At 33.9% G+C, this 14,770-nt stretch overlaps 3 protein-coding genes across 3 annotated transcripts; all 3 read left to right on the top strand.

Annotated features, from left to right (window-relative positions):
• The first annotated feature begins 1,052 nt into the window (after window positions 1-1,052).
• LOC104824634 lies at window positions 1,053-2,615 on the top strand. The gene is made up of 2 exons (XM_010556742.1): window positions 1,053-1,451; window positions 2,060-2,615. Exons 1-2 carry the CDS (start codon window positions 1,147-1,149, stop codon window positions 2,064-2,066), a joined length of 312 nt encoding a protein of 103 aa, XP_010555044.1. The 5' UTR covers window positions 1,053-1,146; the 3' UTR covers window positions 2,067-2,615.
• LOC104824667 (TMV resistance protein N-like) lies at window positions 2,415-6,631 on the top strand. Its single transcript, XM_010556776.1, has 7 exons — window positions 2,415-2,507; window positions 2,738-2,831; window positions 3,256-4,048; window positions 4,185-4,744; window positions 5,066-5,271; window positions 5,351-5,626; window positions 5,708-6,631. Exons 3-7 carry the CDS (start codon window positions 3,480-3,482, stop codon window positions 6,629-6,631), a joined length of 2,535 nt encoding a protein of 844 aa, XP_010555078.1. The 5' UTR covers window positions 2,415-2,507; window positions 2,738-2,831; window positions 3,256-3,479.
• Window positions 6,632-6,711: 80 nt separating this feature from the next.
• On the top strand, window positions 6,712-8,170 carry LOC104824635. The gene is made up of 3 exons (XM_010556743.1): window positions 6,712-7,487; window positions 7,592-7,645; window positions 7,755-8,170. The coding sequence occupies exons 1-3, from the start codon at window positions 6,853-6,855 to the stop codon at window positions 7,900-7,902; spliced, it is 837 nt and encodes a 278-aa protein (XP_010555045.1). The 5' UTR covers window positions 6,712-6,852; the 3' UTR covers window positions 7,903-8,170.
• Window positions 8,171-14,770: the final 6,600 nt, after the last annotated feature.

Raw genomic sequence — 14,770 nt, forward strand, 5'->3', positions numbered from 1 at the left:
ATTTTTATTATATTTAATATTTTTTGTTTTTTTTTAATCGCGAACCGGAACGTCGGATCGTGAATTTGAACGATCTGGTCCGAACCTTGAACCGGAATAATGATTCGGGCTGGTCCAACCCCTTTGATAATGCTAAAATATATTAATTATTATTATTTAATTTTTTTATAATATTTTTATTATATTTAATATTTTTTGTTTTTTTTTAATCGCGAACCGGAACGTCGGATCGTGAATTTGAACGATCTGGTCCGAACCTTGAATTTTTTTATTCGAATAAAAATGAGTTTAACGAATTGGGTTGAAAATAAGATGGTTCGGAACGAGGTGATTCGAACCAACTCGTTTTACATTTCTAGATGGTAGTGACTAAATAAATATAATCTAAAAAATAAATATATATATATATATATATATATATATATATATATATATATATATTGTAATACTGTAATATTAATATATCTAGTAATATTTCCATCTCGTCACAGATTGAGAAAAATATGATTTGAAGTCAAAATATAAAAAAAAAAGTATTTTTATAATGGCACGTATAAAGAAAATAGGTTTGTGATCCGTATGATTTATATGACTCATTGTGATTTATATGACTCATGTGACTGTGTGATCGTGTGACCACACGGTCACATGGAGGAGAGAGAAAGTAATTTTTGGCAGAAAGAGAAAATAAAAGTTGTGTTTTGTAAAACTAAATGATTTTTTTAATTAATTAAAAACAATAAAATAGGTATTGTACTTCTAGAGATATATTTGAAATAGTCAGATTTTTTTAAATGAATATATGTTTTGAAGTACAAATAGCATTTTTAAGGACTCTAAGAAAAACCACTTAAAGTGCCTCTCGTTTCAATAGGTATTTTTTTGTGTGTTCCTAGTAACAAAACGTTCATATATATATATATATATATATATTTACGTGATGCAGGTTAATTATTACTAGACAATAATGGTATAATAAATTTTGTTTTTAATTTAAAATTTTAAAAATAATATCATTGAACGAGCAAAAAGAGACCAAATCAAAGAAAATATTGTCCTTGTCTTTTAGTTTCTACTCCTTTCTTCTCCGCTTCCGTTAGTCTGACTCTGAGCTGTAAAACGCCTTGGGCGAATTGATCGTCGTCGATGGAAGATTACGACCGAAAACAACCGTACAGCGACGGAATGATGCAAATCCAGCCGTACAATGGCGTTTCCCGCGATTTCCAGAGCTACAGCGCGTCGTACGGACAGACCCAGATGGAGAACCCGAACCCGAACCCGAACGATTTCAAGCTGAAGAAGGGGAAATCGTATTCCGGGTCGAAATCGTGGGGATTATCCGACCCGGAAATCCAGAGGAAGAAACGGGTCGCGAGCTACAAGATGTATAGCGTTGAAGGGAAAGTCAAAGGGCCGTTTAGGAAAAGCTTTCCATGGCTCAAGCAGAGGTACACACAGGCTGTCTATGGTTGGTGGTGAATGATTTCATTTTGCCTTCTGTATTCTCTCCTCTTCTTCTGGATTTCGGATTCTCGAGTAATCATGATATGGGTTCGGTTTTCTATGTTGTAATCTCTCCAATACAAGCGGAAGAAAATGTATTGGCTGTTTATTTTCCTGTAATCAAAGGCCTATAAATCTTAGTTTCAGGTGTTTCTGCCATAAAATTAATGGAAAGATGATAACTTTTGATCGAGAAATTTCTTTCTGATTATGCTGTTGTGGAACTGAGTGAGGCTTGTATTCATATGTTTTAAGGGCTTCACGTTGGAGTTTCAGTTTTCTCTTCTATGCACTGCATACAGTAGCAAGCAGAATGTGAATTTATCATCGCCATTCACTTTCTCTTAGTTTAAAAACTTTAGAATTGATGAATCTCTTTGTGATTTGTCATCATCTCCTTTAGAATCTGATTAGGTACTCAGATACTCAGCTAACCTGATGAATCGATCATATTGGTTTGCATCAAAGCTTTTGTTTCTTCTGGATAATGATCTGTTCATCTTGTTTGTAAGGTCTTCCAGTGCCTTATAAATCCATGATTCTTCTGTTGTAGGTTATAAAACCCGGTTTATAAAGTGTCTTCTTGTCCGTGACAAGATTCAACAGAAGCGTTGTCTGATGTTGCAACCTCATAGAGAGCTCTTATTGGGAGCCATTTGCAGAACAATCCAGATCGAAGTCTACTACACTCAACTCCGTCAAAGCAGATTGGGCGACATTGCCTGTTTCTGGATTTTGGTTGCATGGCTTTTCCGGACAGTGGATTGCTTTATGATTGGGTTGGTCTTGGACGCTCATGAAGCATCTAGTTCATCGGGATTCGATACGATTATTTAAAAAATTCGGTTTGGGGGCATCTTATGAATTTACTTGGATGAGAGATGCAATCTTTGAAGATTGATAACAGTATCAGGATCCAAACTGAAATGCTGGCAAAGATGCTGCTTGTGCTTGTTTGTTTCTTTGGTTACATCTCCATTTTTCAGAGTGTTGAGACACAAGTAAGGATTGATCATTGTTTGATGAATTGTCCGAACGACTTCATGCCTCTTTGGAAGATGTCTTTTTGTTTTACTTTCTGTGAAATAGATTCTGAAGCACCTGATTCATATGATGGTGCTCTCCTTCCTGGTTGGAAGAGATGTTGAGAAACCCACAAAAGAATTCACATTTCTGTGTCATTCCCAATAGGTGTACCCACAACCTTGCTTATGAATCTTTTCTTTTATAGATTGCAGGATAATACAGTCGATGGGCAACCATATTTCCTGAAGCCGCAGTCGATTCGCCAAATTTTTTCCATGACTATGTCCAAGTAAAATCTGGTATCCTCAACCCTGTGCTGGAATATAATGAGTTCGTCATTTAGTAGTGTAGCTATGTCATTATATTACATTTATAACCGAATGAAACCATCCAAGTTTTGCAAGCCCATGTATTTTATGAGCCCTGTATCCCCTACCTTTTCATTATTTTATTCGTCCATGACAAATTTTTATCAGTCTTCCTTGACCAATTATTCGAATATTAAATGACCATGATGGTGCATCGGATTTGGTCTATTAGCTGTTCCAAAGTCTTGTCCTTTGGCCATTGTCAGGGATTATTTGACTTTTTGTATCTGCATCGAAAGCACGTCCATGAAGTTGCTCCTTTCTTTTCCCGTCACAACACAAGAGATCAAGCTCTTCTGGTCTCTCATCTGATAAGCTCGTTTGGTATTTTCATTTTCTTCTCCTTCATTGTCAGGATTTTTCTATTCATGATCGTGGAATTCTACAACTAGGGAGCCATGGCACTTGCTAAGCAAGCACTAGCCTCCTAAAGAAGCTTCGTCTGAGAGATTTTTGCTGCCCTTCCAAGAAGCTGGGCTTTCAAGAGCGTAGGGTGATGTCTCTTGCTTTTTTTTTTGCCATGCTTCTCTTTTTTGTTCTTGATTTTTCTATTCCCTCCTCATGTGTTAACAAACAAACATGCCCGCAAGGCAGCACTATATTTTCAAATTGAATTATCTCTTTGCGATTATTGTCCCGAAATTTATTCCTTTGGAACTTAAGTCAGGCATGGGAGAACGCGAGGAGCGGATTCGAGAAGGATGGAACTACGACGTGTTTTTAAGTTTCCGAGGACCAGATGTGAAGGTGGCCTTCCTATCCCATCTCTACAGTGCTCTCAAAAGATGTGGTATCTACACCTTCTTGGATGAGGAACTGTCAAGAGGAGCCGAGATTCGTTTGAACCTGCTAGAGGCCATTGAAAGTTCTAAAATTCTTGTTGTTGTGTTATCAAAACGCTATGCATCATCAACATGGTGTCTTGAGGAACTTGAGCACATTATGTATTGTCGCAGAAGTAGATCAGAGCAACTGGTATTACCCATATTCTATGATATTGACCCATCACATGTACGCAGACATAGAGGGGCAGTTGGTGAAGCATTGTCTAGACATGAAACTCGATTTCCTTTGGACAAGGTGCAGAGATGGAGGTTGGCTTTAACAGAAGTAGCAGATTTATCTGGCTATGTCTGGAATGGCCAACGGTTAGTTTCAATCTGACTGTTCCACTCTTCTCCTATACGTAACTGATAACTAACGAAAACAAGCGCTAAATAATGAGGAAAGAGTATGTTATTTAGGTTGGAAGTAGATTTTTAACTCGGGGATTTCGTTATGCAGGAGCGAAGCAAAACTAATCGAGGATATCACAAGAGATATCCTCCAAAGGTTGGATAGTTCATACTTGCATTTACCCTCATATCATGTTGGTATTAGATCACGCGTACAGCATATTCTTCCTCTGCTGAGCATCGGTTCAGATGATGTCCAAGTTATAGGAATCGGTGGAATGGGTGGGATCGGCAAAACAACGATAGCCAAGGCTGTGTATAATGAAGTCTCTCATCATTTTGAAGGGACTAGTTTTCTAGCAGACTTTAGAAAATATTCCAAGAATCCTGAAGGCAAAGTTCATCTAAAGAAAAAACTTCTTTCCGATATCTTAAAGAGATATGACATAACGCTCAACAGCATTGATCATGCGTTAAAAGAAAGATTCCGCCGGAAAAGGGTACTTGTGATATTTGATGATGTCGATGATCTGAGTCACTTTACTTCACTAGGAATCGAGATGAGTTGGTTTAGTCGAGGAAGCAGAATAATCATCACAAGCAGGGACTTGCATTTACTGGAGCAGCTTGGAGCGAGCAAAATATATATACCTGAGGAACTAAATACAGGTGAATCTCTTCAGCTTTTAAGTCAGTATGCCTTTAGAACAAGTGAACCTCCTGAAGAGTTTCTTGGGCTCTCTAAAGATTTTGTTGAATATTGTGGAGGACTACCCTTGGCAATAGATGTCTTGGGTGCTTTTCTCTTTGGGAGAAGCATCCACGAGTGGAGAAGCAAATTGGAATTGTTGAGAGGAACCCCTCATGATAAAATACGTGCAATACTTCAAACCAGTTACGATAGTCTGGACTGCACACACCAAGATATATTCTTGGACATTGCTTGCTTCTTCATTGGTATGGATAAAGACTATGTGGTTTACATATTAGATGGATGCGGATTATGTCCTGATATCGGACTCAGTGAACTTACTGGGAGGTGTCTCATTGAAGTCCAAGATAACAAGCTAATGATGCATGACTTAATACGTGACATGGGAAGATTTATCGTTAAAGAAAAATCTCCCAAGAACTGTGGAAAGCGTAGCCGACTTTGGGATGCTGACGATGTTATTGATGTATTGACAAAATATTCGGTAAGGGAAGACGCACATTGCATTCCTTTATATCATGAGAACTTGCGAATTAAGCATTAACTTGCTTGTTCCATGACAGGGAACGGAAAAAGTTGAAGGCCTCAGCCTGAACGCTCAACCTCCTGATATGGAGAGCTTGGATGCTAAAGCATTGTCAAATATGCGGGAGCTGAGATTGTTACAACTAAATCGCGTACAACTCAAAGGAAGCTATGCAAATTTTCCAAAAGGTTTACGATGGCTTTGTTGGCACGGGTTTCCTTTCAAATTCATACCAGCCGAGTTTTTTCAGCGGAATTTAGCTGTCATGGACATGCATTACAGCAACCTGAGACGATTTTGGAATGCTGGGGAGGTACAAATTTGAAATAACTTTAGCTCTTTCATATTGAAAATTTCTTCACTGTTTGATCATACTTGTGGATGTCCGTTGCAGCCTTGGTACCTCAGGAAGCTCAAATACCTAGACCTCAGCAATTCTTTCTATCTCATAGAGACTCCTGACTTCTCTAATCTCCCAAACCTCAAGAAGCTTCTATTGGTAAATTGTAAAAGCCTGGTTCTGGTTCATATGTCCATCGGGGTTCTTCATGGAAAGCTGGTATTTGTGAATCTGAATGGTTGCACTGAGCTAGAGGACCTCCCTTCAGAATTCTATAGATTGAAGTCTCTGGAAACTCTCAATCTTTCAGGCTGTTCGAAACTCAAGAAGTTAGAAGATGGTTTAGGGGAAATGGAAGCCCTGACTACTCTTCTTGCAGATGATGCTGGTATAAAGGAAGTGCCTGCTTCGATCATTCAGCTGAAGAAATTGAAAAACTTATCCCTCGGTGGGTCACACAATGACTACGGTATGCATTCTCAAACTACTTGTCGGCTTCCAGTCTCATTCAATGGCTTAAGCTGCCTGACGACTTTACGTCTAAGTTACTGTGGTCTATCTGACGAGCTGATTCCCGAAGATTTCCTGAGTTTGTCTTGTCTTGAAGATCTTGACCTCCGAGGCAACCCCTTTCGCAATTTGCTGACTGATTTTGCTCGACTTCCAAAACTCCTGATCCTCAGATTGGATAATTGCTCAGAACTTCGGTCCATGTATAGTTTACCCAGAAGCTTGAAATTTCTACATGCTACTAACTGCATCTCTCTGGAAAGAACTCCGGATCTTTCAGAATGTTCGACATTGCAAGGACTGTTCCTCAGCAACTGCACCAACCTTATCCAAACTCCTGGGCTTGACAGACTGAAAACAGTTAGAGTCATCCGCATAGAAATGTGCATGCGCATACCAGTTTCTTTCAGGGAAAGTTCTCCTTCATCTCGTTCAATTGAATTAAGAATCTTGACACCAAATGATTGAACAACCTGGGAGTGCTTATGTGAAAAATGGTCAATAATAGCGTATCTGATTTGTGATTGAAAAATGATGTGTTACAGGGATGGGCTGGTAGGGTTTATGGAGGCGTTTTCCTTCCTGGATATAGGGTCCCAAATTGGATTAGCTTCAAGGATAATAAGCGATCAGTTTCTTTCATTGTTCCAGCAACTCCCAACCTTGTTGCTAAAGGACTTAACTTGTGCATGCGTTACAAAAGTCTGTGGAATGATGTGATGTCTGAATATTCTCCAAGTATTACGGTTAAGAATCATACCAAGGGCAGTGTGTGGACTCGCAAGCCAGCACCACATAACATACGTTTGTACCATGAACAACACCTGTGGCAAGGTCACATCTCAAATGAAGGGTTCCTCTTAGAAACAGGGGATCAAGTGGAAGTTGATGTGGATTTTGGTGATCATGTAACTATTCTAGAGACAGGGGTCAGTCTTGTTTACAAATCAAATGGGAGTTACCCAGAGTATGAAGCTGCATCAAGCAACACAAATGCTGCTTCAACAGACGATGAAGGATCAGTTGATGAAAATGATGATGAACAATTGGCATATTCAACGGACGAAGCTGCGTCAAACAACTATGACGCTGTTTCAATAAACGAAGATTTCGTTTATGAAATTGAAGATGAACTATCGACACATTCACAAGATGAAGCTGCACCAAACAACTCCGGCTTTGTGTCAGTAGACGATGTTTCCATTGCTGAAATTGAAGATGAACCACCGACACATGCAGAGGACGAAGCTGAATCTGTGGAAACCGAAACAACTGGAGAGTTTGATGGAGTAAATCCTCCTGCTGATTGCCAGGATATACCAAGGTATGTGTCCACCTAAGTTCTTGCTCAATCTTGGAGGAAAAAAGAAAAGAAAAGAAAGATTGTTGCCTTGGATCTTAGAAAGCAGCCATCATTTTTCTTTCCAGGTATCAGGGAAGTCCTCAACTGCCCACTGGAGAAAACCATCACAGACCTCACAGGTAAACAGATGGGAGAAAAGAACTGTGCAGTAAACCTTGCAATGATAATGGGTTCTACTATAAAAAAACGTCTATTCAGTTTGTTTTGTTTTTTGTGTTTGGATGGTAGGAAAATGAGTTTCGGCCTTAGAGCATTACTCGGGGCATTCGGTTTCTTGGCACTCATCGTCGCTCTGGGAAAGTACGGCCAACCTCTGAGGCGATTCCCCGCAATACGTGAGAAAAAAGGAGGGAAAAAGACCGAACAAAATGAGTAGTAGGTTGATGATAAAACAAGCGTTGAGACACTGCAAATTCAAACTGAAATCGTGTGAAAACTTCAACCGATAAGATTTAGGTTTTGTTGTGAAATGGGTTCTGAATAACCTGAGACATATGGTTGTTAGGTTCACACTCGACAGTAAATGCATGGAGCCACAATCTGCCCGTTTGTTTCAATCTTTTTTCCTTCAGTGAACCACTTATCTTCTCTGTTGATTTTGGCTTTGCTTTGCTGTTTCACATATAAGGAAGGATAAAAGAGTTTATCAAGTGTTATCCAGACAAGAGCGATGTATGGTTGGTTACTTACAAGCAAATCAACTCTGCTGTTTAGTTATAGATTGCAGGTTGCAGGCCGTACGAAAGTGGTATCATAGCCACTGAATTTGCTGCTTGGAATTTCAGTTTCAGTCTCGGATCTATCTATGGCCATTGGCTCGTTGATGACCGGGGGATGGCTGGTCGAACGACTGCTTCTTAGGTCTCATGCAATCAGGTACCAATGTGAATCTACGAGGTGTTATTAAGTTTCAGCAGTTGCTGTCTTAGAGAGACACTCAGCAGGCAAACAATCCACGAATTTTCACCGGAATTGTCTTAAAACATCGGGTTTTGAATGATATTGGTTTTTATTTTGGATTTTTAACTTTAGTTTTTAGTTTTTAGTTTCTAGTTTTTGGTTTCTATCTACTGCCAATGCCAACCCCACATTCAACTCAAACCCTCCTGATGATTTGGAAGCTTCAACTTAAATCGAACCCAAATAATCGATAGAATGGTCTATTCTTGCTGCATCATCACGTCAACCAAAAATAAAAGGACTATGCAGAGCCTATTCGGATATATTCTGTATATCCATTGATCCATATTATTAGTATATTGTAATATTATTAGTATCCATTGATTCTAAAAAAACAAAAAAAAAATCATTTTTTAACAAAAAAAAATAATCCTAATAGAACAACCTGAGACGTATCCGACGTCTCCACCATTTTTTTCTCATGTTGGATCACTTCACACAGAATCCCATTTCTGTCGGTTAAGATCGGTTTATTTTGGTTTAGTTTTGTTTTGTTCCTAACGGATTTAGTGCATATTCATGAAACCGACGTCTTTAACCTCAAATAAAGTTCTAACATATGTGTTAATTCGACTTGACATCTCGAGATCCAAAATAATCTAAAAGGTAAATAGAAATAAATTAGAATGAAATTAAAATCGTTTGTGTTTAAAGAGAATTATCACATGTTTTTACCATTGCATCAGACATTTTTACTGTTATTATAATTTTATTAGCTTATTTGTCTCCATTTAAATTGCTTCATCATATTATCAAAATTATTTTTATGAATGGACAAAATTTGAATAAACAATTCTAATATTTTAAGGGACTTTGTTATTAAAATATATATATATATATATATATATATATATATATATATTGAAATAAAAAGATTACAAAGGACTAAAAAATTATTATATTTATTTAAAACTACAAAATAATTTTTAGTTTCTTATGAAAATTGGGTTCGGATAATTGTCCAAAACAATATAAAGGGATGATAGATAGGTGCTAACATTTATATGTTATATTAACTAAAAAAAGTGAAATTTTGTAACATCAAGGTGTTCATAGATATAAAAATAAAATCAAATATGTAAATATCTTATCTGGAAATTTTTTGAAGTATGACAAAAAAAAATATTTTGAGTTATGTGTTCCAAAAATAATGTAAATATTAGGGGTGGACGTTTCGGGAAACGGTTCGGGTTCGGGACGGAATAGATCGGTTCGGTTCTTTCGGTTTTACAAAAATATGTACCAATCGGGTTTTTTATTGTATTCGGTTCGGTTCGGTTTCGGTATCGGTTCGGTTTGGTTCCGGGTTTTATTAAAAAAAATGTTAGATTTCCTTTAAAAATATTCGGTTTTTCGGGATTTTTAAAGTTCGGTTCGGTTCGGTTCGGTTCCGGGAAAATTCGGTTCTCTAAAAATGGTACCGTTCGAAAAATAACAACGGTTTCGGATCGGGAAAAATACCGTTTTAACGGTTCGGTTTGGTCCGGTTCCGAAGAACCGAACCGAAATGCCCAGCCCTAGTAAATATGGAGCATGAAACGTTATAAGGAAAAAGTGATAGTTAGCATTTATGGGCAGACAAAGATACAGAAGATGACGCCATCATGTTCTATACATCCCACAAACTGTCACGTCTGTTTGCGTCATCTTTATGTCACATCTGAATTATTTTCTCAAAAGACTCATTGATATTTAATTTTTGGACCCTAATTTCAATTATTATTTAATTCACTAAAAAATAAATATAAACCAACGTAAAAAACATATAATTGTAACGCGTTCTACAGATGTCCAATATTCTCAGAAACGCGTGGGACCATAGAAATGAAATAGGAAAAAATCCGTTGGAAACATAACCATTTTTGGATTAGGATGGATATGTGTTGTACGAATTGTGTTACTCAATCAAATTAAACTAAATACTATGTAATTTTTTGTTTTACAAAAATTTGATTTAAAACTTAATTATATATAATTTTTTAAAAGAAATTTAAGATAATTTAAGTTAAATATAAAATAAATAATCAAAATAAAAAGTTGAAAATGGAACAAAGTAGAATCCAAAAAAAACTAGTTGAATAAAATATTATATAAAATAGAATAGATATATTTTTCAAAATAAAAAACTAAATTCAAAGATAATTGATTCAAAACATAACTAAAATGAGAAATCTTAATCCTTTATTTATATATTTGAAAATGTTTTATCCAAATAATTTTAAAAATAAATAGAAAAAATTTCTGGTATTAGGTTAACTATTGTGTCATTATCAAACTGATGGAAGAGAATAAACATGAATATTAGACATAAAATCTAATTCGTTAATCTTATTATTATCCCTTACAATATCAATTATTTCGTTTCTATTTTGTTCAAATTAATTTATTAGAATTTCAGATTGATTTATATACCCAAAATAAAGATCTACACGAGTTACCTAATTATCATGTATACTCTTAATCCGTATTTGTTGCGTGTTTATACATTTATTATCTTTATAAAACTAACATAACCTATAAACAAAAATAATCTAAATTTAAAAATCAATGAAGAACAATAATAAATACATGTTTATATCTATACACGTTATCGATATGCTTATTTCGGCGTGTAGTTATTTTTTAACCAAGATATGTAAATTACAAAACAAAATAAAGATACTGGATTTTTTAACGGTATGTCAAAATTGTTACGATTTAACAAAAAAATATGGTCAATTTATAAATTTGCTATTTCTATAATTTTTCCACCGTTTAGGATATCTGCTTAATTGTTTATTTTTAAAAACAAAGTTAAAAATAAAATTATTATTAAAATAATAAAAAGCATTGACCAGAGCATCTTCCACTACAATGACAATTCGAAAAGTAGAATATTAGAATCACATTTGGTTGGCTTATATTCTTTGGGAATATTCTCCATTCTCTTTTTACCAATAGCAATTTGCCATTCACATCAAAACCTGGTAAGTAGAAGCAATCATCACCTTTTTGTTTGACTTTTTTTTATTATGACAAAATATTTAACTGAAATGTTACAACTAATTATTAATTACACGTATCTTTTAATGAACACTCATAACATCAACCAATATTTCAAATATAAAACATACATTAATGTTATATAATAAAAAGTTCAGATTTTAAATTTTATGATGTAAAGACTTGTATATAATGAAGAATAATCATTATTTGTCCCTAGAATTTAAATCTTAATCTTAAACTTACATCTTAAAAATAAGTATTTTAAATAAAAATATTATTTTATTTTATTGTAATCGTAAATAGTAAATTTAGGACTAAGACGATGTTGATGTTGAGGTTGATGATGTAATAGTAAATAGTGAATGAAGCTGAAATATTTTAGTTACAAAAAGAAAAAGGAAAAATAAACTTTTTCTTACATCTTTGTAAACACTACAAAATTCCTTGACTAAAAGTAGCAGAAAATCTTATTTACTTTCCTGAAAAGAAGCTAAAAATCATACTTATATATACAGTTAGTACAAAAAAAAATATTCGGTATATAAAAAAGAATTCAAGTATTGTTTACCAAAAAATAAAAGAATTCAAGTATTGTACCGTATGCTTTGTTGGTTAATTTCGTCTTCAGATATTCAAATCAATTCAGTGATTGGATTCAAAGTATAATAAAAATGATTAATTATTTCACCAAAAAAAAATGATTAATTATGCAATGCGTAGGGATGGAAAACTACGGCCACCGCCGTACAATTATTAAATTGTTAATTTTCTGATTTTGTTTTTACGAGAATTTAGAAGATCCTTTTCCACGTCAGCGGGGACAAAGGTTTGGTATGGCTTACGTCAAGGAGTTCCAAAGTTATGGTGATTAAAAAGGTCAAGACGACGTCAGCAGCATTTACTCCTCGATAGACCCCATGTGACCACTTCCCACCAATTTATCAACTATCTCACGCGCTCTCCTTCTTCGTGTTCTACACGCTCCAGATACGGAGCACAATTACACTTGTATTTGCATTTCTTACTTTGTATCGAAAAAAAGGAAATGTTTAGTAGTTCGCTTTTTAAATTCGGGAAATTTTTTCAATTTTACATACTAATAGTTTTACAAAATAACTGTTTTAATACTAAAATTTTAATTTTTTTAATTAAATACTTATAATTTTGAAAATTATAAAAATAATGTACTCTTTTAAAAATTGGGTTACAAAATAGATATAAGTTTAGATATTAGAATTTAAGTAAATATAAAATTAAGTACTAAGTGTAAGGATTGAAAATTTATTAGCTGAATAATTTATTTATTAAAATTTCAAAGCTAACAACTGATATTAACTTACAAATCAACATTTACATGACATGTACATATAAGTTAGAAAGCCTAGGAGTAGTGTTCCTTTATATAATTTCACGTTATTTATACATACATGCTTAAATATTACGTAACAATTGACTAAAGTGCCTTAAATTTCACTATTCCAAAATGACTAATATATTTTTTGGGAAAATGGCATTTTCCTACACCAACTTTGCAAAATGTGACCTTTTCCTACACGAATTTTTAATTTGACAAAAAACTACACCAAATTATCAAATGTGCCAAATTGATACACGAACTACCCAATTTAACTGCAATTTCCTACACAATCCGAAAACGGTGTTAAGTGTCCGTTAACCGCTGACATGGCATGCCACGTGGCGGCTGACATGGCACGCCATATAGATTTTTTGCCACATCAGCATGCCACGTCATATTTTTTAAAAAATTCCGAAAAATAAGAAAAAAATCGATTTTTTTTTTAAATTTAAAATAAAATAAATAAATAGCAATATATATATATATATATATATTCATATATATTCATAATATATATCAAATAAAAATATACACATATATACATGCATTTATACAAATATATATGCATATACATACATACAAGTATATTTATATATACACACATACATATATATATAAATACATATACATGTATATGAATACATATTTATTATATATACACATATACACATACATATATATAAATATATACATACATACAAAATAAAAAAATATACAAGTATATATATATAGGAGTATATATGTTTATATTTGTATTTGTACATAGATATGAATACATATATATACATGTATATGTATTTATATATGTATGTGTATATATATATAAATATACTTGTATATATGTATATGCATATATATTTGTATAAATGCATGTATATATGTGTATATTTTTATTTGATATATATAGATATATATATACATAGAAGTATTTATGTTTATATTTGTATTTATATGTGGATATGAATATATATATATTTTTTTCATATTTTTTCGGAATTTTTTTTAAAAAATATGACGTGGCATGCTGATGTGGCAAAAAATCTATGTGGCGTGCCACGTCAGCCGCCACGTGGCGTGCCACGTCAGCGGTTAACGGACATTTAACACCGTTTTCGGATTGTGTAGAAAATTGCAGTTAAATTGGGTAGTTCGTGTATCAATTTGGCACATTTGATAATTTGGTGTAGTTTTTTGTCAAATTAAAAATTCGTGTAGGAAAAGGTCACATTTTGCAAAGTTGGTGTAGGAAAATGTCATTTTCCGTATATTTTTTAATGCAAGAAATAATTATTCCTCTTATTTTTTTAAAACCATAATAACAGTATAAATTAATTTCTTTGGAACAAATAGCATTAATTATAAAATATTTAAAATTTTTATAACAATGATAGTTTTAGAATTCATAATAATTTACCCATCGCCTAAAAAGAAAAGTTACGGTTACACTTAGTCACGATGCTGACGTCATGTGTTGATACGGTGTGTTATATGTATAATACTGAATTGTATCGAATATCTCGTACTTAACGTACGCCTGATCTCATGCAAACTCAAGACAAAACGTTCTATTCCTACTATATACAATAACAACTTGTAATACGTACATATGATTATATAATATAATGCATAAATATATAAATGTGTATGCAATATAACGTGGTTAGTGCAATTTATAATTATTTAAGAAAATGGTATATATCGTCAGTGGTTAATCAGTTTCCTAACCAATGGAATCATCTATTCCGAGATTCTTTTTTTTATTATTAAATAATGTGTAATCATATTCTTTATGAAACAAATGTGTAATCATAATTTTTTAAATTCCGAATTCCATCGCATAAATAATTATATAAAAAATAGCAATTGCTGACGTCATAATCCTCAACCCCACCTCTCCATTTATCCCCATCTCTCTCCCCCGCCGTCCTGCGTTGACATCAAC

Source organism: Tarenaya hassleriana, unplaced genomic scaffold, assembly GCF_000463585.1.
Source record: "Tarenaya hassleriana unplaced genomic scaffold, ASM46358v1 Cleome40, whole genome shotgun sequence".
In the NCBI taxonomy this organism is placed as follows: Eukaryota; Viridiplantae; Streptophyta; class Magnoliopsida; order Brassicales; family Cleomaceae; genus Tarenaya; species Tarenaya hassleriana.